This window comes from Dreissena polymorpha, chromosome 15 (genome assembly GCF_020536995.1).
Source record: "Dreissena polymorpha isolate Duluth1 chromosome 15, UMN_Dpol_1.0, whole genome shotgun sequence".
NCBI classification, from domain to species: Eukaryota; Metazoa; Mollusca; class Bivalvia; order Myida; family Dreissenidae; genus Dreissena; species Dreissena polymorpha.
Genome location: NC_068369.1, coordinates 47595280 through 47623170, shown reverse-complemented (window position 1 = coordinate 47623170; position 27891 = coordinate 47595280). Strand labels below are relative to the sequence as shown.

Below are 27891 nucleotides of genomic sequence, written 5' to 3'. Positions count from 1 at the left end.
AAAGATATCATAATCATAACTGATTTTTAAAAGTAAAATGCACACGTACACGTTATCAAGATGATAGATGCTACATGAAGTAGCAACGACCCGTATACTTTTCATGAACCTTTAGAATCAAATTCAGAAAAACTCTCCTTCACTTCTATTGTTAAACTAATAATTGAACATAAATACACAATAACATAATCACCGTTGATACCAGGCTTTATGCATTTAATGCAGTGTTGTCGAGTTGTAAATTTGTGCAAATTATTATATAAAATGCTGTTTGAATTTCATGGAATTGCTGATCGAAATACACTACATGCAGTTATTTTCTTCAAATTTTTTTTTTATTTTTTAAGCGCTTTAAATGCGTGAAATTTTATTATTTAAGCTATTTTCAGTGACGAAGCGCGACGCTATATGTGAGATATCTATGAATTAATATAAAGCGCAATGTACAGTGAATCTGCTCTATGCGTGCAATTAAACATTTGAAGCATTTTACCAATTCAGAACAACTATTGCAAAGTCAGCAATGGGATGAATAGAGAATACATGGTTGATGCCCAGAAAAACGCTCGCCTTATTTTCATTTTCGGGCCAAACCGCATAAATTTTCTCTATCTAGGCGCCAACAATGTATTCGCTGTATCCTGCTTCATTTTAAATTATTTTTTAACACATTTTATCAAAGACAAACGAATTATTGACATATCAAAATAATTATTCAAGTCGGGCCGGCAACATGGAGACATCATTCCTGACGACAGAATAACTACCGATTGTGTCACGTAAAAATAGTTCCGCATTAAACTGTTCAATTAAATACTTTCCTACTGAAAATATTAGGATAAATAAAAAATGAACCGAGAATATAGAGGATATTTGTTGGATTCGGTGGATTATCGATTTTAATTCACGAGTGATCATAGAAAATAATATTTTCACGAGTGGCGCAGCCACGAGTGAAAATATACATTTTATATGATCACGAGTGAATTAAAATCGATAATCCACCGAACCCAACAAATTTTCTTTTTATTTTATGCTTTATTTCACAGTTTATATACATTGTTAAAGAGTTTAACTAAAGAATTACGTTGGGAAAATGACGTCATTTCGTCCAAAAAATGACGTCATTTAACATAAACAGTGAAAATTATCGATAATTTTCACTGATAATTTTCATTGTTTGAAACAGTGAAATTATCAGTTTTAATTCACTAATATTTCTCTATAAACCACCGGAAAGTATAAAATTAATATGTTTATTGTTAGAAATAGAAAAAAATGCAACATGTACATTTTGTAAAAGGTCAAATATTAAAACATGTTAATCGGCGCGTAGGAATACGTGCTAACGGTTGTCAAAGATCAACAAGTTTATTCGACCCTGTTTTATTATATCAATGTTTGCAATAGAGGCAGGATAAAATCATAAAATACGCAAGAAGTACGCGCTGAAAGGATAAGCTATGTGTTTCCTAGTAAAGCGCTTTAATAAAAAAATGAAATTTGAAGCACGACCCCATTATTGTCAACCTTTGATCTCAACCTAAGCCGAACCAAATCAAATTCTTATAGTTGATATAGTTTTGATGAGCAATAAAAAGGCAATATGTTTATGAGTATAATAAATTATAGAATGATACATAACACAAAGTCACACGTTATATTTAATGCCAAAATAGTATCAACGTCATATAGACAAGCATAAATTAAAACAACTAAAGCAATACAAAATGCAATGTCGTATACATACATATCAATTCCGCAAAATTACATATTTTCTCTGAATATATATAAACTCTAAAAAACAATATTTCCTAAATATACATTCAATTTGTTGTCCTGAATTAACGTGATGTTAACACCATGTTGCCGACAAGGCTCCTGCTTTTGAAATTTCGTTTAATTGTGAAGCGCAGAAGATACCGTTTTGTTTAAACAATTGACATACAAGGTTACAAAACCGATAACTCAAATTCGTCGTTGGGCCAAGCTAGAACGTTAGCATGCGTCTTATTACAAACAGTATTTAAAGAAAATTTATTGTCATTAGCATATTATGAAAATTACAGGGCTGTGATGGTGATATAAAATTATGATTATGCTCTGTTCATTGAATAATCCGTACGATTTTAAGTTTTCGTGCGATATACTGCCAACTTGCGCTGGCGACTAGTTAGAGCAACATGCCGCACCACCGACGGTAATAAATTACGTGTCAACAAACAAAATATCACAGCAATAAATCAGTACCTTTGTGGTTACAACAGGGGGTATGTTTTGATAATTGGTGCTATTGTTCTTTTTTTACTCGCGAAAATTTAACTAGCGAACTGCGGGGAGTGGGGGCAATAAGCGAAGACGTGATTGACACGTTTATCAAACTCGCGATAAAAATCAGTTAAAACAATGGACGACTTATTTTAATATTTAGATTACAAATATCAAACACTGACTGCTCGCGAAAAGAAAATGTTTTTAAGTAACACTTTTAACAAGAAGTGCATTTGTAGTTAAAAACCTGTCGAGTTGACGTCGTATTTGTTTTATCATAAATTAATATTAATATAAGTAATTTATGTCACCACCGATTCAGCCACTACTGATTGAGGCAAGTTTTAACAAAGAAAGCAATTTTCAAACTCATTTAATTAATAAATATCAATTAAAAAGTTATTTTAAGACAATAAAGTCATTACATTAAGTATTTATGCAATTGCTTAAAAGTTGCGCCATATGGTACGTTAACAAGCACGCGCGTGAATTGTAAACCCGATGACGACCGGTTTGAAAAAAAACAACGTTTCCCAACAATTGCGAATGTGGCCCGAAGCTTTTATCTATGCCATCGACATCCGTGCCATCGGAGCGAATGTTCTCGAAAACTTGTTACCAAGGTTCGCAACCGCATCAGCCACAAGCTAGTGGACAATGTCATTTTCTTGACCAAATGAACACTGTTTTTGCCAATGTTCTGCATATGCATGTACGTTTGCTGATTTGTTTGAACTGTGAGGTACACCAAAACTAGTTTAACAATTATTTTAAAACATTTTTATATTAAGTTAATTTTAGATTAAGAAATTAAAACAAAATGAACACAAAAACGCAACATTATTGTGAGCGATACGACCCGAACGTAATATAAGCGGCCCAACCAAAAATAAATTTATGGCACGTGAACATGAACATTGTGTAGTTCTTATGACTTTTTACTTATATGCTTTTAAGGGACTATCAACCACGAATGAAGAGAAAAGAAAAGTTCTAAAATACCGTATTTTTTACCATTGTTAGTTTATGCTGATTAAAATATATTACGACTGGTATATTACATTACTTGAAAAAAGTTCATATTTTCAGTATATTCGGTAAAAAAATTTCGCGATGTGAAATCTAAAGTACATCGAGAAAATAGGTGACATAACGATTTATTTAGTATAAATAACGCAAGTAGGTTGATCATTATATAAAAACAATTCACTACGCATGCACAATTTGCATTTCTGGGTTTACCGCGTGTCGATGATAATCAATCTACTTGCGTTATTTATAGTTAACTGGTAGTTACCTGGTAGACTTACCCAGTAAAATGTATTACCAAATATACTGAAAATATGAAAACTTAACAACTTTATTTCGAGTAATGCATTATACCAGTCGTGATATTTGAATCAATATAAACTAATAATTGTAAAAAAATACGGTATTTTACAACTTTTCTTTTCTTCGTCGTCGTTATGTTCAAATGTTATAATATTTTTTTATTAAGAAACCGATATGTTATCAACGCAAGCAATTGCTTTCGTTTCTATAGAGTGCATGTACGAGCGGTATGACATGTTTAACGTATACTAAAACATTTTTTCTACTAAAGGTTTTTCGGTTAACCGGTTAATAACCGGTTACGGCAAAAGGTTAACCGGTTATTGTTTTTTGTAACCTCTTGCATCCCTAATATAAATATATAAAACAACGCAAAATTGCTTGAACATAGTTCCTACAAGTAAATGCATAACAGATACATGTATGTGGACCGATGCATATATATCAGAAGTGTATATTAAAAATTAAACAATAACTTATACTGAACGAAGCATATGCTCTAAAAATACAAATTGTGTGTTAAAAATGACAGAGAAATTCTTTAAAATTCAACTTCTATCTTATTTATTTTCATACGCTCTTTCAGTATGGGATTGTACATTTATATATTCAACTGATTGTGTGCGTGTATCTATCATCACATAGTTATGGTTATCAACGGTTTCTTCATTCGATCTGTTTGCAAACGAGATGGTGCTGGCGTAAGGTTCGTCCGTTGTCGTCCCGAATGTACACGGCAAAACTCCCCTGAAATAATCACAACCACTCAAATTACATTCATATTACAATATTGTATACAAATCACTTTTACTTGTTATATTTTACTTTCCAATTATGTATTAAGTCATCATCATTTACATGAAATGTCCAAACCTATTTCCCGCAGCTAACATTTTGCTACACAACAACACAGTGACAAAAATGAAATAAAATGGATGTTTTGGGCATCTGAATGCATTTGAAACAAGCAAATTCGTTGAATTGATATCCCCCGCCATTATACTTCTGGACACACGATATGGATCTGGACATACAAATAAAGCATTTTTTCAAAATACAAAGGGCCATAACTCCGTTATTATACGATGATGTACAATGCCATTTGGCATGCATCATCCTCTTATCCATATATATACTCATACCAAGTTACAATGGAATCTGCCAAAGCACTTCCAAGATATGGCTCCGGACACAAAAGTGCCGGACGGACGGACGTAAGGACGGACGGACGGACAACGCCAAAACAATATCCCTCCGCCTATGGCGGAGGATAACAAGCAACTCTTTATGATGAATCGCTTAACAAGTTTTATGAAACATTATACAACTGACCCACCACTTAATCTACATGTAAATAATATAGTATAATAACATTTCGAGTTTTAACATGATTTTAAGTTTACAATGGTGATATCGATAGCGCTTGGCGCATGGCAACATATTTTGAAGAGATGAGAACGACGCTTAAACATATTTTTTTCTACGTCTCTGGCAGACTGAATGTTTCATGCAAACCCTTAACGTATGTATTTGTATTTCTGCACGAGTTTTTTTAACATTTTGTCTATATTAATTTAATTCATGCCTTTTTTTTAGCCATATACTTGTGTTCAAGAAAAAATACATGTTCACGATATTTAGTGGGAGATCGTATTTGATTTCTTAAAAACATGTTTTTTTTAATTTCATGCTTGTAACGAGAAAAATAATTAGCTACACATTGGGAACTCTTATTTCCTGTAGGAAGACTCGATAAGGCGCAATAATGCGAATATTCCATATCATTCATTCCTTCATTCATCAATTTGAAGGAGTGGTTCAATATTTTATAAATGTCGTCTTTAAAAGTCCGTTTCGTTAAATGAATATGTTCTTTGTTTATTGACTCTAAATAAATAGTGTAATCAGAAACAACAAGTACATGAACAACACAACGCGCATGAATATAACATATTATTATTGTTTGTGTATTCAAACAAATAGATTTTGTTCATTGTGATATAACAACGTTGTCAACAGTCATTGTAGATTGTATTTCCAAAAAAAAACAGCGTGGAAATCCAGATTCCACGGAAGCAGACTGAATAGTTGATGAGCGGTTGCTTTGTACAAAAGCTGATTTATTTAACTGAAATTGCCATCGCTTGAGAATAAATAGACATCCCAATTTCGACTACAATTGCAAATAAATGAGAGCCATGTCCATATAAAGGCTAAGGTCTATATACAGGGCTGATGTCCATATACAAGGCTGCAGTCAATATACAAGGCTGCGGTCAATATACAAGGCTGCGGTCCATATACAAGGCTGCGGTCAATATACAAGGCTGCGGTCCATATACAAGGCTGCGGTCCATATACAAGGCTGCGGTCCATATACACGGCTACGGTCCATATACAAGGCTGATGTCCATATACAAGGCTGATGTCCATATACAAGGCTGAGGTCCATATACAAGGCTGCGGTCCATATACAAGGCTAAGGTCTATATGCAAGGCTGCGGTCCATATACAAGGCTGCGGTCCATATACAAGGCTGCGGTCCATATACAAGGCTAAGGTCCATATACAAGGCTGCGGTCCATATACAAGGCTGCGGTCCATATACATGGCTGCGGTCCATATACAAGGCTAAGGTCCATATACAAGGCTGAGGTCCATATACAAGGCTAAGGTCCATATACAAGGCTGAGGTCCATATACAAGTCTGCGGTCCATATACAAGGCTAAAGTCCATATACAAGGCTGCGGTCCATATACAAGGCTGCGGTCCATATACAAGGCTGCGGTCCATATACAAGGCTGCGGTCCATATACAAGGCTAAGGTCCATATACAAGGCTGCGGTCCATATACAAGGCTAAGTTCTATATACAAGGCAGCGGTCCATATACAAGGCTGAGGTCTATATACAAGGCTGATGTCCATATACAAGGCTGAGGTCCATATACAAGGCTGCGGTCCAAATACAAGGCTAAGGTCCATATACAAGGCTGATGTCCATATACAAGGCTGAGGTCCATATACAAGGCTATGGTCCATATACAAGGCTGAGGTCCATATACAAGGCTAAGGTCCATATACAAGACTGAGGTCCATATACAAGGCTAAGGTCCATATACAAGGCTGAGGTCCATATACAAGGCTGCAGTACATATACAAGGCTGCGGTCCATATACAAGGCTGCGGTCCATATACACGGCTGCGGTCTATATACAAGGCTGATGTCCATATACAAGGCTGATGTCCATATACAAGGCTGAGGTCCATATACAAGGCTAAGGTCCATATACAAGTCTAAGGTCTATATACAAGGCTGCGGTCCATATACAAGGCTGCGGTTCATATACAAGGCTGCGGTCCATATACAAGGATGCGGTCCATATACAAGGCTGCGGTCCATATACAAGGCTGCGGTCCATATACAAGGCTTCGGTCCATATATAAGGCTTCGGTCCATATACAAGGCTAAGGTCCATATACAAGGCTGAGGTCAATATACAAGGCTGAGGTCCATATATACAAGGCTGAGGTCCATATACAAGGCTGAGGTCCATATATACAAGGCTGAGGTCCATATTCAAGGCTGAGGTACATATACAAGGCTGTGATCCATATGTACACAAGGCTTAGGTCAATAAAGAACCTGTCTAGCTGCTAATCATTATGGCATATTGCCCGCAGTGCAGTAATTTATTTCTTAAATTGTTTCTATTCAAGAATGTGATGCCTCTTAAGCAAATTTGGTAAATATTTGAACCAAGCGAACAGTAAAGTATATATATATATATATATATATATATATATATAGTGAAAACTTCCGGAATCGTGCAGATGAATTTAGTTGAACAAGACATACATTATTCATTCAACAATGAAATTCATAAGCATTACCTAAAGTGTCTTCTTTTTTTATCGGGACAAGTCAGTGCATTGTACTGCATACAAATATGTACATAATTTGACGAATTCCAATAAAAACATAATTATCAAGACAAGTTTTCATACCGATATGTATCATTGCTGTCCATTACGGTTAAGACATGTTACCTGTGTTTCTATCTTTAAATGGTAGATCAAATACCAACATACCTTCTCCTAAGTACAAAGATGACAACGACTGCACCCACTACTAACATAATTCCAACTGCCACACCAATTCCAACTATTACTGGAAACTCTGGAAGTATGTTTACAACCAGAACTATTATCGCCAAGTACATTAATATAGAATTGTTAATGCATGCTAGAATTTTGTGTAATGACCAATTATTGACAATCAATTTTGACGTAATTTTAACAATAATGTCATATAATCCAGCGAATGGTTTTAAACAAGAGATTTTTTTATAGTAGAAACGTTAACACGTCTGACATTGGACCTCTAGGGATCGATTCCCCTGTCGATGAAACTACGTGTGACGACGCGTTATCAGTAGAGTAGGGGGATTTGCTTATCTCAGTTGTTGGAAAGTCTGTCGAAATCACAGTTGATTTGGTAACGTGAGGTGTGAACGATGTAGAGATAGTTTCAGTTGCTGTGAATAGTATGTAAGATTAGTGATAGAAAAGCTCTCAAAGTGATTCTAAATCAATAAAACAATCATTTTCTTGCTGCATGGATTCAAACATGAGGCACCCAAAAATAGTAGTCATCATAAAAGGCGCCTTAAGTATTGTGTACGGTTGTACTAAAACCGCATAAAAATGTCTTTAAACAAAAATAACGCAATTACAAATAATGTCATACCATTATATTGCTTCATTTGATTAACTTTAGTAGTTATTTGCCTATGTGTATGTCTTTTGTTGTTAAAGTTATCAATATAGTAAAATAAGTCTATAACGCAATTGATTATCATGGATTATTCTGTATTCAGTGGCTTTATTGTATATTGTATATACAAAATTGTTTTGAAAATCAAAATTTATAATTTAATAGTTTCGGTCGTATTGTTACCTTGTATACAGAGAGCTCTTTTGATGACATCATTGCCGGCGAATTGCAAAGCACAACTACCATTTTTCAAAAACGCAAACTGTTGCACTAAATGATTTGTTAATATATCTGCAAATACAGCAAATATCAATGACATGCACGTATATTGTATCTGAATAATGACAAACTTAACATTATTTTAAAATGTTGTATTTGTACCATAGTAATTGCTTGATTGTTGCGGTTAAAATTGAATAAAATATGTGTAACATGTCAACGTTATACATTAAAAGCATATATATCTTTCAAAGGCTAAGTTCTGAAATTCTTTATCAGGTTTTTTAAAAATCGTTTCATTAGGTTGTATGTGTTATTAATTATAAAACTAGAAATCATTGACTCAAATAACATTCACACCAGCACTTGTTGATTTGATGATGGCGGTAGATCTGGTAATGCCTGTCCAATAATACTGCTTTTGTTGATTGCCGAATTTACTATTTATTATACTTGCTATTGATGCTGGGTGATAGTTCAGTTTCAAACAAATACTGTTGGCAGCACTCCAAGTATAATTTGCACCCGTTGAAGAAAAATTAAAAGTTTCCGCTGTTGTATTTGATCCTGCAAAATGTGCAATATGTATTTTATATTTGATTAAGTTATGTAGTTGTGTCTTATTTAAATACGCCAAAGCGTAATGATCTCCGAAAATAATCTTGAGCTATCTTCCTCTTTCTTTGAGAACACATTAAAGCACGTATTTGGTCTCTTACATGCACACTTTCAAAACCGCTTCTGGAGCATAACATAAACGCTTGCCTAGTATGGTTTCAGCTCCAGATTTATCGATTGCATAACACAAACACAAAACCACTGCGAAGTTCATTTAAATAAATTGTTTTACTACAGAATATCATAAAAAAATTGATTTTGCATTGATAATAGCATACATACCTGTATATGGGCCTGTGCTACACATGATTGGTATATTGTCTATTCGCTCACATGGCCCCCACGAAAACATTGGGAAATAGAAGAAAAGGCAATCTCCTGAAATTCTGTGGCCTATGGTCACTTCTGAGGTGTTAACTTTAAACGTAAATGCAACATACACATTTATATAAAATGATAGATACAGAAAAAACAAATTGTTTGTATATAATGTTTATATTAGTTGCATTAATATCGGTATTGTTTTGTGCTGCAGACAGCTGTATGAGCCTAAGCTGTAATTCGAAGGCTAGTACGACTGTTTTAAGGCCAATAAAAGGTAAATTTGAATGTAACTAAGTGATGTGAACTTAATTTAATTGAATCTACATTAGTATGCAGTATAGTGGAGTGTAAATATTTTTTTTTATATAAATGTACATATTTTTCATCTGCTTGAAGCTAAATTGTTCATGTATTTTGGAGCATGTGCTTATACCATTCTTCGCAAGTGGATTTCAACGACTGCATAAATTGTATCAGATAAAACACATTACCAATAAAAGTGTCGATCTCTCAGTCTCACTCTTGACATTTCAAGGTTCATTCCGCTGTTTAGAGAGATTGTTGCGATGTTAATTGTGTAAGTATGATAAACATGATATACCAAGTGCGCAAAGTGTGCTTGTCTTAATTTTCTTTATATAATAATAATTTAGGAACATACAACCACATATGTTCCGCACATATTCTTAACACTGACGAAAGAAAGTTAAACATGACCTTCCAGTAATTGTTTTCTAGACATGCCATGGTTTGTAGCTTATCATATAAATTCCTAAAAAAATACTTCGACAATTGACTTAATACATTGTCCTCATGGCATTAACAAATTAAACTTTAGTTAACTATCCGAAGAATCATCAACTCTCCATAAACTATGATAATGAGAACAGAATTACACACATAACAACATGGGAATAATTAAAAAAAACTGTTTGTGTAAGTAAAACATTAACACGGTTCTAGTAAGTGTTCTGTGATAATGCATTTTCAAGAAGACGTACTCACTGGTAATGAACAAAAACTGTCACGTGACCCCAAAAGTCAACATCAGTAGGTGTTGTTTGAAGGAAATCAGCCGCATCAGGTAGTTTTTTTAAAATATCTTTGCTGATCGTCATCTGGCTTTCATACGACCTAGTGCAGGCAAGACGGCATGCATAAAGCTTGAGATCGGTGTTTCTCACGTTGTGTGTGTTGCTATGGTTTTCGAAAACACTTCGATACAAATTTCCATTGTAGAAGCAAACGTCAGTAGTAAAATTACAAAGAGTCGGTGTTCACAAAAATAAACGATCACACAACTGTCTATGTCTTACCGGACGAACATATATAACATTTGTTTATGCATTAACACATAAGTATGTGTACCGGATAATAAATATACGTTTAAAGAGTAAAAACAGATATGGCAAAGGTCAATAGTAGGAATAAATATGCAAACGGTAGAATATATGCAGGCATTCGTTCTACCTTTTAGGCACACCTATTACTATGTTTACTAATATAATAACAAGTATTGCATTTTTGCTAAAAAAGAGATTTAGAACCTTAATAGTATTTATTACCACGCACACATAAGAACTGCAACTGTGCTGTATACATAAATACGTACGAAAAGTGAAAAGGTTCCTTTGAAATAGGACGTTTATGAACGAAAATGGTAAAAGAGCTCGATGCGCGTATGTGTGTTGTTCATGTAATTTTTCTCAATAGTGATAGTCAACTGTTATAAATAATAAATATATGCCATAAAATGCTAACATTACATTTTACTTCCGACTTTTCCTAAGTTTAAAATCTTATTCATTTTAAATGGCTAATTGTAACAAGAAATAATTATCCCGCAAAAATTATGTTTTTAAAAACTTTCCAAGGTATATATTTTTGAATAATTTGTTTATATTATACATAAGCTGTGTTAAGTTTCTTAACACGATGCATAGTTTGTATTCGGTATATTTACCCTGTTTTCAGATATGTCATATGTGTGTCGTTTTTGTGGAGACGCCTTCAAAACAAAGTGGGGGTTAAAACTGCTCGATGACAGGCACATCGGCTTGTCCAAATATTCACGTTGTGAGAAGCAATTTAGAAGAAAAGAGAACCTTACCAAACGCATGTGAGTATTTGTTAAGTAAACAGTAAACAGTAAATCTTCTGACAAATGTGTTAATTCCAAAAAATAAATAAATTAATTTTACGAATAGTATAAAGGATTACAAAATAAACAAACACATGTTAAGCTGTGTGTGTCTTGGAGTTCACAAGATTCAAATGCAGTCGGAAATGCGTATCGTTTAAAATATACTTGTTCCTTTCAAATAAGTGTAATAGTGTCGGTATTTGTGAACTTATTTTTTAAGGTGCAGTGTGCATTGGGACACGCGACAACATGTGCTGTTCAGAATTTCGCATCAAAACAGATTTGGCTAAATACCGATGAAGAGAGGAATCAGCCGTAAGATACAAATGTAATGTGTGGCGCTCGATTGAAAGAAAGGTTGGACATATAATTTAGATTAGATCAAGTTGTTGCACGCTATGTTTGTAATTAAATTTCGTTTTGTTTTTAAATATTATTTTCCATTGTTACCGGTAGTACATTTTACATTTAATATAATATCACATTGTTTTGTTTTTTCCGTCCAAAAGAGGAGGTATAATGTTTATCCCTCCGAAGGCGGAGAGACACTATTTTAGCGTTGTCCGTCCGTTCTTCCGTCAAACTTTTCCGCCCAGAGATGTTTTACAACCGCTGTATTAAATTTCACGAACCTTGCATAAAGTGCATCATCATACTGAGGTGGTAAATGCTAGATTCTGTCTTTTTTTTGTAATAATTGAAAATTACCATGGTACGAATATGTGTGTTTACCCGAAAATCACAATGCATTCATGCATATCAGTCATGGGTCACTTTTAATCAATTTAGCAGATCATTTATTTGTTTTACTTGACATAGAAGTTCGGATGCATAGTACTTTTGTATTCTTATTGAATGCAATTGTTCATGAATCCTTAAACACTTTAAGCATCGAAGGCGATGAATACACTTGTGCGATTATATAGTCAAATGCTTGAATGGTGCTTCGCGATGTCACAATTTCTTTCGGATTGAAAAAAAAAAACAAAAAAAAAAGTTTTTACTCGAAAGCCAAGTTCCTTTTTTTTTTACTGTTTGAATTTAAAATTATGCTGCACTATTTATATCCTTCTGTGATTTTGTTTTTTCTGATTATGTTATTTGTTTCTAAATTTTATTTTAAAATTATGCTGTGATATTCCACAAATACTCTGTGCGTTTCCATTTTAAATATTTTGCTTTTTTTCTGTAGTTTATTTTTATAACCTATTAATGTATACTAAATTCAAGGCGAATTATGTAGCAATTATCATAATTAGAAAGTAGTTTGCTTTCCTATTTAATGCTACATTCTGATTTTAGTATTACATTAAGGTTTATTCGAAGAGCTACACCCAAGTATGCGCGCCTGCGTGCGCGTGTGTGGAAATGATATGTGCCAAAAATAAAATAAGTAAATGGGAGAAATCGTAGTTGTTTTATTTACATTCCAATAAAAGAAACTACATAGTCAACACAGTAAGAACATTTCGTAAATCTGATAGTATATTCATACAAGACTAGTTATATGCTAATTCGTATTAATGCACATTTACACCGAAACAATTCTACAATGGCTCGCAATTCTACCACAAACACGACTTGTGTAGACAGGGAGAAAATAAAGTGTTGGCTATTCTGTAATAATTATGGACAGAGATTTATATTTTGAAAATAGTTCCTAACAGTTTACCAAAATATTGTAGTAAAATGCATATGCTATACACTCATTTATAAATAAATGTTACAGACTCAACTTAATATAGTGTACTGATCGTCAATTTGTTTGTATCAATTCATATTATCATCGTTTGATTCTGCACTAGGAAATATATTTATATAGGCCAATCGTTTTTCTTTGTACAAGGGTGATCGAATAGCTTGAGAAGCAGGCCATTTACAAGAGCTGAGCTTTCATTTGCTCTTGGAGACTGATTATCATACCGGCGATGCTAATGGAGAATGTTCTATAAGAACTCATTGTATCGGATTAGCAGATCGACCTTTCTTGTACGACAGAAAATTTTTCCTTCGTGTCATTCTGAAAGTAATATATATTTTTTCCACAAATTTAATATTTTAATTTAGTATAAGAAGATATAATGAAAGAAACTATATCTTTGAAATATTACGGGATTTATGAATTATATCAGCTGACATCATTTAAAAGCATATCTCGCATGAATTTACATAGTCTTAATACTGAATTTGTTTATTAGCGACAGATTTCAGGGAATTCAATAAAATTATATACAAATTATACAAAAAGACATCTCAAAAGATTGAGTAAGGTTTTCACAAGTAAATAAAATGAAGTATTATTTATTGATTATACAGTGTATAATGTTTTGTGTTATTTACTTTTGGTTTTGATAATAAGGTAATATATATAATTAAGGTTGCTGTTGTCTCCTTAGTAGATGTCAATCAACAAATGTGTACAAGTGTATGAACTGTATGGTTCACATAGGCGCATCCAGGGGGGGGGGGGTGGGGCGGACGCGGCGTACTCCCCCCCCCCCTAAAGTCAATTCATTGGATGTTTCACACTTTACTAGATCAAAATCACCTAAGCTGTTCAAAGCCTTCAAAATCACTAAAATCGTGGAGCTTCCGGGGGGCTTTGCCCCCCTGGACCCCCAAAACTATAAACTGTGCACGTTTTTGGCATTATAAGAAGGTACTTTGATGAAAGTATATAAGGCGTGACATGCTCGAGAAGTGGTTGTCAAAGCCTTCAAAATCATTTAAATCGAGAAGCTAGACCCCCTAAACGACAAACTATGCACGTTTTGGGCATTATAAGAAGGTATTTTGATGAAAATATATAAGGCGTGACATGCTCGAGAAGTGGTTGTCAAACACTCAAAGCCTTCAAAATCATTAAAATCGTGAAGCTTCCGGGGGGCTTCGCCCCCATGGACCCCCTAAACGATAAACTATGCACTTTTGGGGCATTATAAGAAGTTATTTTGATGAAAGTATATAAGGCGTGACATGCTCTAGAAGTGGTTTTCAAAGCCTTCTAAATCACTAAAATCGTGGAGCTTACGGGGGGCTTCGCCCCCTAACCAGAAATCCTAGATCCGCCCCTGGTTCATGTGAAAAAAAAACAACAACGTATATAATTACCTCGAACTGTATTTAAACAAATAGTTTAGAGTGTTTAATAATAAATGTATGCACTGCATCGGCTATTTTAGTATTCGTTAAGTAGTCACAAGTGTTGTCTCCATATAGAATAGTTTCAATGCAAGGAACGGAATATGCGGATATTGAGTTCAGAAATTCGCCACGAATATGTACATACCGAGTGCATTCAAGAAAGTAATGCGACGTTGTTTCATGAAGTCCGCATAGACATAACGGGGATGCAACAATATTGCGTCGGAAAAGGTGTTCGTTTAAGGCGCTACACTTTGTTCGTAAGCGCGTGTGTAGCATTTGAAAGCGTCTTTCACCGTATGTAAATAATGGATTCGGAGTCTGTCGATCTATGTTAATTTGACTTTTGAAGGAATTTATCGATTCGGCGTTTTTTATTTCATCCGGAAGATTATTCCATTCACAAACAGTGGATGGTAAAAACGAATTTGAGTATAGTGACGTTCGCGCTTGAATAGTTTGGAGATGTGACGAATTTCTTAATGAGTAATTGCTAAACGATCCAACTGTAGCGGGTAAAAGGGATTGCAAATAGTTTGGTACATTACTAGAGTTCATTTTATACATTAATATTAATTTGTGTTTGCGTCTTCGTTGGCTGATAGTTTCCCAGCCTAGCTCATTATAAAGTTCTTCTATTGAGACTAAGCGTGTGCATCCAGATGTTATACGCGCGGCTTCGGTTTGGATTTTTTCTAGGTCATCTTTTCATATTGCGTACAATTATCATATACAGCGTCTGAGTACTCGAGGATTGGTCTTATAAAAGAAAAATATATTTTCTCGAGAGTTTTTCTATCAAGCATTGATTTTAACCTACGCATTATATGAACGCGTGTCCATGCCTTTTCCTTTATGTATGAAATATGAGCATGCCAAGTGCAGTCATTAGAGATAAAAACACCTAAGTGTTTATGGACATCAACGATGGGTATATTCACGTTATGCATGGTCAATGGTGGATGTGATGGTTTATTCAGTTTTCGAGATATAAGCATTGATTCGGATTTTGAGGGGTTAAAACATACCAACCATTTGTCAGCCCAACTGGATATTTTATCAATGTCTGATTGCAAAACGACTGCAGATTCGTTTGGCGAATTTACGACCATAAACAGACTAGTGTCGTCAGCAAACAGATGTATATGTGCTTGTATATCAGCAATAATATCATTTATATACACAAGAAACATAAGTGGACCTAGAATAGAACCTTGAGGGACACCGGCGAGAATTTCAATAGGGATTGAGTGCGCTCCCGGTAGGATTACTTTTTGTTTGCGATCAGAAAGATAATTAGTCAAGAAAGATAATATATTTCCACGAATGCCTGCTTGTTGTAGTTTGTATAATACACCTTTATGCCATACTTTATCAAAAGCTTTACTAATATCAAAAAAGATTACTCTGACCTCAAGGCCATTGTCTAGTGCTCTGCAAAAAGTATTATAAATATATGTAAGCTGATTAACAGTCGAATCACTAGGCAAGAAGCCAGATTGAGTGGGCGCAAAGAATGAATTATCTCGAAGAAAATTAAAAATGTGTTTATGCAATATCCTCTCAAAGACCTTCTCAATAGTATTTAACAATGATATTGGTCGATAATTGGACGCTTTCGCTGGATCACCCTTTTTAAAAATCGGACACACATTAGCAATTTTCCAACAAGAAGGCATTTTGTGAGTATTAAGACAAGAGTTAAAAAGATCACACAATGGGTAGCTTTATTGATGCATTGCTTCTTTGAGGATACGATTATCAATTCCATCAGGACCAGATGCTTTGCCTAACTTAAGACATTTGATTGAGTCAGTTACTTCTTCCTGTGTTATATGAAAATTCTGAAGAGTGTTAGCGTTTGAATTTTTGATTATTGGTAGTTCGTGGTTGCTTTCGTCAATTGAACATTGGTTTGCAAAATACCTGTTTAGCATATCGGCTTTACAGGAGTCATTTGCTACAAAGATACCTAAATGTTCGTCGAAAAGAGGTGGAATTGAATTGTTTCTGTTAGTAGGAATAAATGTTCGAAGTGTTTTCCACCAGTCTTTTGCGCAAAGGTCAGATGACTTCAGTTTACGTGCAATATTGTTAAAGTATTCATTTTTTGAGTTACGTAGAAGTAAAACGACTTCATTCCTGACACGACGAAAATTTAACCAATGCATATCGCTATTTAGTTGCTTGGCCTTTCTGTATAGACGCTTTCGTTGTCGAATTTTTTTCTTTATAATATTATTTAGCCAGGGGAGATCACGAGAACGTATACATACATTTTTGTTAGGAATACATGAGCCAGCAATTTGTAAAATTGTCTTCGTAATATTTTCTGCATAAATATCAACATTTTCGCATTTAAGAAGACCCCAATTAGTATCTGTCATTAGTTGTCGAAGTTTTGAATAATCACCAATGTCGTATCGCCAGATATGTCGATATAACGTTTTACGTAAAGGTTTAATGAATTTTAATGTAACAAAAACAGGGCAGTGGTACCGAATAGTTTGGTCTAAAATGGGTTCACCTGTTCCAGAAAGTAATACGGTATTCGGATTACTTACAAAGATAAGATCAATTATGGAAGATGAGTGTTCAGTATAGTGTGTTGGCTCATTTATTAGTTGCGTTAAGTCATATTGTAGACATAATTCGTTAATTGTTCGTGCTGATAATTCGGCGATAGTATTTATATTAAAATCACCTGTAATAATGATATCATTTATTTGTGTGTCTCTGGCTAGTCCTATAGAATTTTCAATAGAATGCATATACGATCTATCCGCACTAGGCGGTCTATAAAACAAGCCAAACAGAACGGATTTATGTTTTGAGGGGAACACTTCAATCCATAAAGACTCAACGTTATTTAATTCGAGATCGTGTCTTCGTTTGAAAGCAATATTTTCATTAACGTATATAGCAACGCCGCCATAAGAGTCTAGACGATCCTTGCGAATTGGCTGGTGGAAGCCTTCGAAAAGAATATCAGTAGATGAAATAGAACTATTTAACCATGTTTCAGTAAAACCAATTATATCAAAATCACGTAGCCCTGTATACAAAACATCTATTTTTTGCATCAGACTTTGAATATTATAATGAATAAAACTTAAGTGGTGTGTTGCAGAGGCATCGGAAGTGGATAAGGAATTATTTGCATTTGTGTTATAAGATGTCTCAGGCAAGGTAGGCCCTGGGTTTGGATGTATATCACCCGAGCGTTATAAAACTAAAGACATCCAGCAGCATGTTAAACCAAACAGGAAACATTGTAAGACAGTTTTGAGAAAGATAATATCAGTATGTATATTTTTTCCTATCGGGATACGCTTACGTGGGTGTTCAATACTTCGTGATATATTTATTGACTGGTAGACACTACTTTGTAATGAAAAGAGACTAACAACACTAGGCCATAATTGGCATGCAAATACTACATGTATGAGAATTGGAAAAATAGCTGGTGGCCGATACGCATTCATGACAGCGTTTTCTGGTCTCTGTTTAAGGTACAACATAATGATATGTTCCAATGAAGACGAGGTGAGCCAGAAACGCTGCCATGATACGTTTAATGCATTTGATCATAGAAACATATTGCAATGCTGATATTAACATTGGATTACGTCTTTTGCTACAGAACTGCTTCAAATAGGACGGTGAGATAAGAGAGAGTATAGGAAAAAGGAAGGCAAAGAGGACGATGCTAAAGGAGTATAACATTTTAGGTAACATTTTAATGATATGTTAGGTTATGTTGGGTGTGCAGATCATAATATGAAACAAAAAACCTAGAAAATTCATTGACGTTTGTTTCTACATGGGAAATTTGTGTCGAAGTGTTCTCGAAAACCAGAGCAACACACACAAAGCGTAATATACCGATCGAAAGCTTTATACATGCTTTATTGCATGCACTAGGTCGTATGAAAGCCAATGTACGATCAGCAAAGATATTGAAAAAAATACACCTACCTGTCGCGGCTGTTTTCCTTCATAAAAAACCTACTGACGTTGACTTTTGGGGTCACGTGACAGTTTTTGTTCATTCTCAGTGGTACTGCTTACACTCTGTATAAACAGCCAGCAATCCATACAGTCCTAAGTATACATATAATTTAGTTATATGTATAATGCAAAAGAACAAGTGTAAAGGAAAACGAAGTACACCGGGCTGAGCCGAATGCAGCCGTATACATTCGGATACTGTGAATATCTATAATTAGCAAACAGTTTTTGTTTAGCAAATTAAAACACTAATTCGCTTGATAACTGTTACATATTACTGTACATAGCGTCAGTATAATGTGTATGGAATTTCTATATGTTTCCGTACGGGAGCGAACTATTTTACGTTGTTCAAATATTTATATTTTGTTAAAATCGGGTCAGTGGATTATCGCCATTAAAATGAATTTTTCGATTGACGCTAACGTATATAACTTATATCGTGTACAACAATATCTGATTGCTCGCAATAAATATATCTAAAGTACTTACCATTAATTGGACTGAAAATTGCAAAATTATCTCTTCTGTCACACAAACCATATTGATTCCAATTGACAAGATCAGGAGATGCTACGCATCTACACTCCTTGTATGCCTGTCGAAATGAATAAGAAAAAAGTTAACGAACACGCTGCTTGATCATAACATCGAAAATTATTGACAATCGCTCGATAAATATAATAAAAACAGCGTCATCAATAATATTGTGCTGTTGCAAACAAACAAATTGTATCGCTAGGTTGAGACGTATGTCAACGGAGGAATAATTTTAACGATTAAAAATAATTGATTGCGTTGCAAATCTAAAAATATTTAACACTGTCGATTCAGGCAAATAACATAACAAACGCAGTACGTGATTGTCACGCGTTTCATAATGTATGTATTCAACATGTCTTCGTGGTATGATCTTTGACATGACAAAATAAACATAAATTTAGCAGACCGATGATATATGCACATATGCTTATTGATTGTATGACTTTTTCGGATCTTGTAAGTCTCGCTCAGTTTGTGTGGACGCCGAACACGCCTTGTTTTATACAAATGAACTCATAAACTTTATTTTATTATTGTTTCTAACTCATCACAATCAAAAATGGTGAATATATTGTTAGAAATAATTTGAACTTGTTTTTTATTGTCATAAAATGAATGCTTGTCATATTAACTCACAATAGATAGAATATCTTCTCCACTGGTGGGTTTTATTCCGAATGTTCCACCATCACACAGGTGGAAACAATCACCAATAATCTTGATATTGTATGTTGTAATGGTATTCCATCTTCCACAACCTGTGTAAGTCATATGTATGTGTACCATAACAACGGATACACTGCCATAAAGTCCATAATAGTACAAAAGGTTAAATCATAAATTATAAGTCAATGTACATTTGTTATATAAGCCAGGCTTATTTACACTTCAAGGATAACTTTCATGCTTAATATACTTTAATCACAAATCGCCAATCTTTTGCATGGTGGTCTTATTACATTTCACAAAAGCAGCGGTCTAACAAAGTAGTCTTACGTGATTCACGTAGTTTTAGATACGATTTCATAGCACATCAAAACATGTATGTTAAGTGCAAAAATGTGTACTTCAGTAAGGGCTGCGAATTAAATTTAACTCGAGGGTAGTTGACGTAACCGGTTTTTTGGAATATCAACATTGAAAGAAGACTTTAAGTTTTATATAGTTTTTCCAACAATTCAGCAAGTATGAGAACGTTGAATGGGACGTTATGGTTAGACGTGAACATTAACTTATAGGTATTTATTAGATGGCTAAGATATGGATTTCAAAATCGGTATATGAATAACTAGTACTAAGTATATATATTTGTGAAAAGCATTGATGGTGTGTACATAGTAATGCAAAGTAACTTAATATGCTAAAACGAGCACGACGATTCTATCAATAATATAAACTTAAAGTATTATTGTGTTGCCTATTAGTTTGACTTAAAACGCATTAGTTCTTAAAATTGATCCTTAAGACCTTACATACAATTTAATGAACGTTAATAGATTTGGTCCGTTTTGCCATGATTCCTGTTATTAAGCACACTTCAGATCAAATTTGTCTATACTATTGACTACTTGAATTCATTTGAGAACACATTCAGACAAACAGGTGTGTACCGGCTGTCGAGTATTATAGATATAATATAAATGTAATGAATTTCACTAGATATCTTTTTTTGAAAGTCAGTACCTCTTCAGGTTTTGGTTAAAAATACAATTAACCATGCTATATATTTGTGGATTTTTTGTCATTATATGTCATAAGTATTCTTGATTAGAAAACACAATACAATATAACGATGACTTAACAACTCTAGTAAATGTCAGTTTGAAAACTAAATAAATAAATAATCACCTAAGAATAGAAACGGCATCTTTGCGAGCTGATATCCGATCCAAACATCAGTATCGTCTATCTGTGCCGCAATAGTTTTGTCGACATGATAACTTTCGTCCACGTAAGTAAGATTTGGTTCTGCGAATTTGCAGGTTGCCATATCCCAATGCGTCGAATCATGGCTTACAAAGTAATTTGCTGAAACAAAGAAAACGCTGCTTTGAAATCGTATATCGTTTGCCAAACATTCTAAATATTCTGGAATGTGTACTTGATACTGGTTGTCGATGATTAGTTTGTTTAACATTTGACATTTAAAACTCCATTTTTTCATCAATATTAACTATATAAACACAAACATTGTTCATTTGTGTTTGGATGCAAAATGTTAATTATCTTTAATCAAAAACATAGATCGCTGCCATTTTAGAATTAAACTTAAAGCAGTTAAATACAATTCCTACTTTATGTCCCTTAACCCATAACAAATATATAAGTAGTTTTCAAAACAAAGATAGAAACATTTATACCAGATTATTCTGCTAGCAATGTGCTAAACACGTTTTATTATTAATGAAATATAATTTTTAAGTTTATTGAAAATATGAATGGAATACTTTGAACATTGGTGAAAACATTATGGCGCGCTTCTGTTATTGATATTGTTTGACTTATAACTTAAAGCAATATATTGTGAGATTGCAATACAGTTATTAAATGTTTAAAATTGACTTAAACTCACTTAAGTTTCGCTTGATGTAAATGGACTTTGTTTCATTTGTTGATGTTATGCTTAGTTGTTATTTCACTCATGTGAATAATCATAGTAATAACAAACACTTATATGCGCTATACTATGTAGTGTAGTGATGTTACTACGTTGGTGGCTCAAGTGAGACTGGCGTATCCGCTCACTGTACAATGTAATAGTAAGGTTATTCAAGCATGCAGCTATCTATAGTCTGTATCTAGTTACACTAGGCAACAGACTAAGGCTGATTTTTACGAACAAGGTCTACTTATTCGATTTACCTCAGAGATATCTCCAGAAATTGCATGAGTAGGTACTAAACGATAAATAAGTCCCAATACACTATGCAATATATGGCGATACGATTTTATCTAAAAAAGGGGACAGTGTAGTAGACTTTAACCCGCGTATTAATGATTGTATTACATAGGAAACACTTTAAGCATGGGATAAAAAAGTAATAGCGTAATAACATAACAATTATACAATTTTTTGCGCTGAATATTATTGCAACCAATAAAAAGTTCACAATAGTTTTGTGAGTAGAAACTATATCCATGAAAGATAGTTTCCTTTGAATATAGAATCGATATTTTATACATAAAATTTTAGCATTTTACCTTATACTTGAGGCTTGCAATGTGCAACATATTGGGACCGCATTGCAAACGTATGCATGCACTTAAACTTAAGAATACATTGCTGCTATACCAGATTGCGTAGCTTTCTTTAAAACCGAAGTCCATATAATGTAATTTACTCCATTTTTAATCGACATCAGTTCATATGAACATTAATAACGTTTCAAATATCATGTTCATTACAGTTTGTATGAACTTAACTTAAACAGATGTATATTTTCCCACTTTAGATGAATCACCATCCACCGCATAAAAATACGAACACGTTAATCTTTCAAGTTGTAATGTATGTTAAAGTTTGACCGGTAACATGTTTGTTATAAATAGGTCCTGCAGATATTGATGTATATAACAACTGTTTGGTGGTTGACGTTCAGATATATTAAAAAACAGTTGAAAGGTGCTTGAAACCCAGTTTCAGGATTAAACAATTGAGCATTGACCCGATTGATGTAAACTTGTATTTAAAATCTTAAACATTGTCGTTAACGCCCTTTGTATATAAAACAATATGTTTGTATACCAACACGTACTGAAATACTTTAAACAATTTTAAACACATGTTTAACTACATTTGAATCTTCCAATAACAAACCAAAGCTAGCTCTTTTCTGATGTTGTGAAATACGAATGTTTATAGAATATACACCCGCCCCACCCATTCCACCCCGACTGCTGTTTTTGTGTCATAGTCTTTTTCATCTTAATGTACATACATAATTATAACTTTGAAACGTATACTAATTATAGTAGGATATTGTTTTTGTTGAAATGAGTAATGTCGTATGATGCAATACTATATTATAGCTGCCATGTGTCGGTGATGATACACGAAAGTGTGACTTTGTTTCCCATTCGATAGCTTCCGTAAAGCCATTAAGCCTTAAAAAGTTGTAATTTTCCGTATACCCAGCACACCTTTAATTTTTGTGCCCATCCTTTCAGTACTCCAAGTTGAGTTTTTGGTGTGTTTTACTAAATTTACTACAATAACTTTTAACTTGACGATCGTTTCTGATAACCTCACAAAGATAAAGGTGTAATTATCTATAATTAACCAAATAAATATGGTTAAGAGATTCGGAAGATTATGCATGTCAACGCATTCTCTTATTAGTTTTTGAATCGTTAAACCGATTAACACGAATATTTAGACGATCTTCCTACCCTATTTTGTTTAAACGATGAAAAGAAATGAAAATATTTTTCCTTTTCACACACTTAACGTGTGGCGTGTTGACATTTAAATGACCTTCATGCAAGACTGAATGCTTTTAAGAGGAAAAATATGAGATATTTATATTAATCGATTATATTTGTGACATTATATAAGCTTTTATAACAAATCACTTCCTTATGAAACTATAGAACTTTCTGGTCTGGCCTTACAATTGTTAAACAACTGTATTTTACGATACTAAACACGTAATTCCCTGAATATGATCGAAAAAACTTCCTAGTTGAATTTCTATTTTAGACTACCTGATGTAAGGCCTAGTTTCCTCACTGAAAAAACACGGTTGTTATTAATCGATATGTTATTATGTCTGAGGAAAATACTTAACACATCTTTATTGGTTTAAATGTTGTTGTGGGTTTCAACTAGTGTACTTTTTCCAAACCTAACCGTTGGTCATCAGTAACTTACAATAAATGAAGTGATAATAAGACGAATCACCTGCTGATGCAACTGTCGTTTACGTTGTTTACGTTTATATAAAGACGGTTATAGCATGTGTCATTTAATTCATCCAGCGAGAACATGTAAAACCATATGCAAAATCCTACTTGGTATAAAATAGTAAAAGCGTTGACTGTAAAGACTGTACAGACACATCAATAAATTATCCGCTTCAAAAAATTTAACGAGTTATTAAATATATGGAATAGATGCAACGTTATATAGATTTATTAGGTGCAAGAATCATTAACATATTAAAAACCAACATCTTAATTAACTTTCCGTTTATCTATCTTACAATTTGTTACGACATGGTGACGCTTTTAGATGACCTAGTATATCGAATCAATCTCAGTTTCAAAACATGCGATATTAACGTAGTTTTGACCAAATAAGATCTTTTAACCTTTAAATAAATATAAACCTATATATAATTACCATTTACTGTTACTGTAGCCAGTATAAAAGCACGCGCAAGCCTATACAACCACATTATTTTCCGTTCTTTACGCACCGAAAGAATCCATCTGACTGAATGAGGAAGTTAACTCATACCAACTGACGCAGTTTTGCGTGAATACAATTTGCATAACGCTTAGCAAAGGAAATATAATGAAAATACTGTATTTTAAATTAGTTGGTAGTAACGTTTTACATTCATGTTTGTGAATAAATGAGGTTGAATATAAAGCAGTTTGATATAGTTCATTTGGAAGCAATAACAATGGCATCGAATAATAATTCTTAGGTAAATCTTTATTAATCGATGATTTAAATTGGTTAACATCATTACATTTGTATAGAATGTGTATCGAACGTTTCTATACTGTGGCAGACCTCGTTGCAATCATGTTTTATGTTCTGTACTGTGACGGGCGTATTTACAAGCTCCTAAGAAATATCTTACATTAAGCTGTATTTAAGAAGAACTTTCAGACATTTTAAGCATGCAATCCAATGTTTTCTCTGTTCACATACATGTACTTATAAACCATTTATCATTTAACAAATATTTACATATTTAAGACATTCATATATACAAAAAACATAAACATGAACTAGTTAGAAACTTAGGTCTTCGGCCCGCACATAGACTGGTTTTATCTCCCAAAGAGTTGCATTGACCGTTCTAAAGTGATGATCCAAGTTTGTATCATTTTATGTTAATAATTGATGGTCTGTTATTAAGGTAGCGGATAAGAAAAATACTTTCTCTCCTGAATGGATGTTTGGAGTTCCATGGATTGCGACTTTAAGGATTGTATTAATATATGGAATGTTATTTAGTTTTCACCAAAGAAGTTGTGAATATCGGCCCTGGAGATAGCTCTGTGGTTTTTAAAATCCTCAATAAAATAGAAATAGATATTGGTTAGTTTTCCTACCACTGATTGAACACTATCTGTATAATTGACAACGCTTATTGAATGAAGACACGTATTAAAACCGACATATTGGATTGGATGGCTAGAGATCAACTAAAAATCTACTTTTAATGTGTCAAAATTAATATTCATGCGATTTTAATCGGTACAATGAGACAGCTAGAATCAATAACAATAACAAGAAAGTATCCATAATTAGTAATTTGTGCATTAAAATTAACTTCATGTTTCTCTGCTGATGTGTTTTTTTTTACTATTAAGTGAGTCAAATAAATCCTTCAATTAAAGGGGCATTTTCACAGATTTTGGCATGTAGAAGTATACAATTTAAAAAAGTAACCCTCAACAGGGCTCGAACCACGCACCCCTGGAGTCCTGGAGTAAAAGACTTTCATTTAGACCACTCGGCCGTCCGTGCTCACACAATTAAGGCGGTATTGTATACTTTATATAAGAATCCTCGTAGTTTCACAAAATATAACGACAACAACAGAACTCCCAAATTATTCAATCGTTTCGCATTGCAATGCTTTATAATTTTCAGGTTTTTAAATCGTCAAAAGATGCCTATCATGGCTATTTTAGAGCATGGTAAATGTTCAATAATGCTGTTTCCTCACAAATATCATAACTATAACTAAAAATTTGCGAGTCTGAAACAACTTTTGATTACTGTTATTTCGCTGTAGCAGTTGTTTCCAATCGCAGTCTACTTGTTCCTGACCACATCAGACAGTGAGCCATAGTCCTTAGCTTCTTGTTCGGCCAAATTACAAAACTGAACACACTCCTGTCTTATAACATTACCATTGCCCCCATGCTGGTCTCTCTGAAGTCTATTGTACACGAGCTCATGGTCCTAATCCACTTTTGGAACTCCAGCATGACTGCAAAGTGCGGCACAGTCACCGTGCTAGTCTTCTCGTAATATATATATTTACATAGTGACGTTGCACAAGAAAGTTGTTGAACGTGAGTGGTACTGAATGCGGTGTTTAAGTTATCTGTTTGGACCATTTGATGTTTCGTGTTAAATGCTTTTTTACAACTTCTTTCCCTAGTGCAAAGTAATTATGATTGTTCGCATAACATTTTCCACCTGACGTTCTAGCACGGAACATCTTCTCTTTCAGCCGTTTGCCCTTACATGTATTGCTACTTTTAAGTGTCAACGCGAAGTCATTCCTCTAAAAAACATGATTTATTTTTAAGGCAATAATTAATTTTATTTCATTAAATGGTATTATAATTTATATGTATATTATTAATAATATAATGAAATTATCCACTATAAATAACAAGAGTCTGGACAGAAATTAAGTATTTTACATTTTGAAAGCTATATCAGAGGAAGCGAACTACTTGATTTGATCGCACATGATTCTAACACAGTTACTGACCTGTGTTTGTTGCACGATCTCTCTGCGTATTGACTTAAGAACGATCATTAAGACAACGGTATTATAACAAAGTATTATATACATGGAAACAGTGGTAATCAAGATTTCGAGGCCTTCAAAGAACTGCAAAGACTTGCTACAGAACGTCCATTACTTTCTTACTTCCTACTTCCCGTCTATAAATATCAGATGCTTTATACACATATACATTTACAAGTGTGTAATTATTGCATTTTCTGATATCTATTCAGCTTTTGTGTTATTCAAAGTGGCTCTACATTCTAATCTATTCATCTTCTGTATTATTTATCTAACTGTTGTTCTTTCAATTCTCATGCTTCAAATGCTTCTATTGTCCTATATTTTCATTTTATTTTCTTTATTATTCGCACTTAACACATCTGTGTAACTTAATTTATTGTAAACCAATTATGTTCGCATGACGACATACACTGTATATTACACTATATGGAGAAGAACTAAATAAGATTGCATCTTTCGTTCTAATCCTATTCAAACATGTATTCACTTAAATGGTGTATACATTGTATTTGTGCAAATATATTCATGTTGGAAATAAATATGTTTAAATTAAAGAACTGCATGAAATAATAACTCTTCACGTATAATATAAAACAGTGAACATATCTAACATAAAACAATGTACTATTAAATTACATAATGTTAATTTACGTTTATGCTTGGGGATTATTTTCCCCCAAAAAGCACACAGTCAATGCATGCCTTAGATGTAATAAAAAAGATATAAAAAATATCATCATTATCTCTAACTTATTAATTTAGATTATTAAAGTAAACAAT

The 27891-nt window shown here is 33.6% G+C and overlaps 2 protein-coding genes across 2 annotated transcripts; both read right to left on the bottom strand.

The window, feature by feature from the left end:
- Window positions 1-3372: 3372 nt before the first annotated feature.
- On the bottom strand, window positions 3373-9710 carry LOC127861289 (uncharacterized). The gene is made up of 6 exons (XM_052399739.1): window positions 9499-9710; window positions 8959-9165; window positions 8563-8670; window positions 7985-8140; window positions 7695-7782; window positions 3373-4350 (listed from the first exon to the last, which is right to left on the bottom strand). Exons 1-6 carry the CDS (start codon window positions 9566-9568, stop codon window positions 4164-4166), a joined length of 816 nt encoding a protein of 271 aa, XP_052255699.1. The 5' UTR covers window positions 9569-9710; the 3' UTR covers window positions 3373-4163.
- Window positions 9711-18881: 9171 nt separating this feature from the next.
- LOC127859730 (uncharacterized) lies at window positions 18882-24806 on the bottom strand. Its single transcript, XM_052397238.1, has 5 exons — window positions 24723-24806; window positions 21230-21409; window positions 20018-20139; window positions 19331-19436; window positions 18882-18901 (listed from the first exon to the last, which is right to left on the bottom strand). The coding sequence occupies exons 1-5, from the start codon at window positions 24775-24777 to the stop codon at window positions 18882-18884; spliced, it is 483 nt and encodes a 160-aa protein (XP_052253198.1). The 5' UTR covers window positions 24778-24806.
- Window positions 24807-27891: the final 3085 nt, after the last annotated feature.

Excerpts from the sequence above, each read along its gene's own strand:
- LOC127859730 (XM_052397238.1), bottom strand. The coding sequence starts at position 24,777 with ATGTGGTTGTATAGGCTTGCGCGTGCTTTTATACTGGCTACAGTAACA. Across the intron at positions 21,410-24,722 it reads GGCTACAGTAACAGTAAATG|CAAATTACTTTGTAAGCCAT; the intron begins GTAATTATATAT and ends TCTTTGTTTCAG. Across the intron at positions 18,902-19,330 it reads AATTTTCAGTCCAATTAATG|AGTGTAAGCAGTACCACTGA; the intron begins GTAAGTACTTTA and ends CTGTTTATACAG.
- LOC127861289 (XM_052399739.1), bottom strand. The coding sequence starts at position 9,568 with ATGTTTTCGTGGGGGCCATGTGAGCGAATAGACAATATACCAATCATG. Across the intron at positions 9,166-9,498 it reads TAGCACAGGCCCATATACAG|GATCAAATACAACAGCGGAA; the intron begins GTATGTATGCTA and ends CACATTTTGCAG. Across the intron at positions 4,351-7,694 it reads ATCTTTGTACTTAGGAGAAG|GGGAGTTTTGCCGTGTACAT; the intron begins GTATGTTGGTAT and ends TGATTATTTCAG.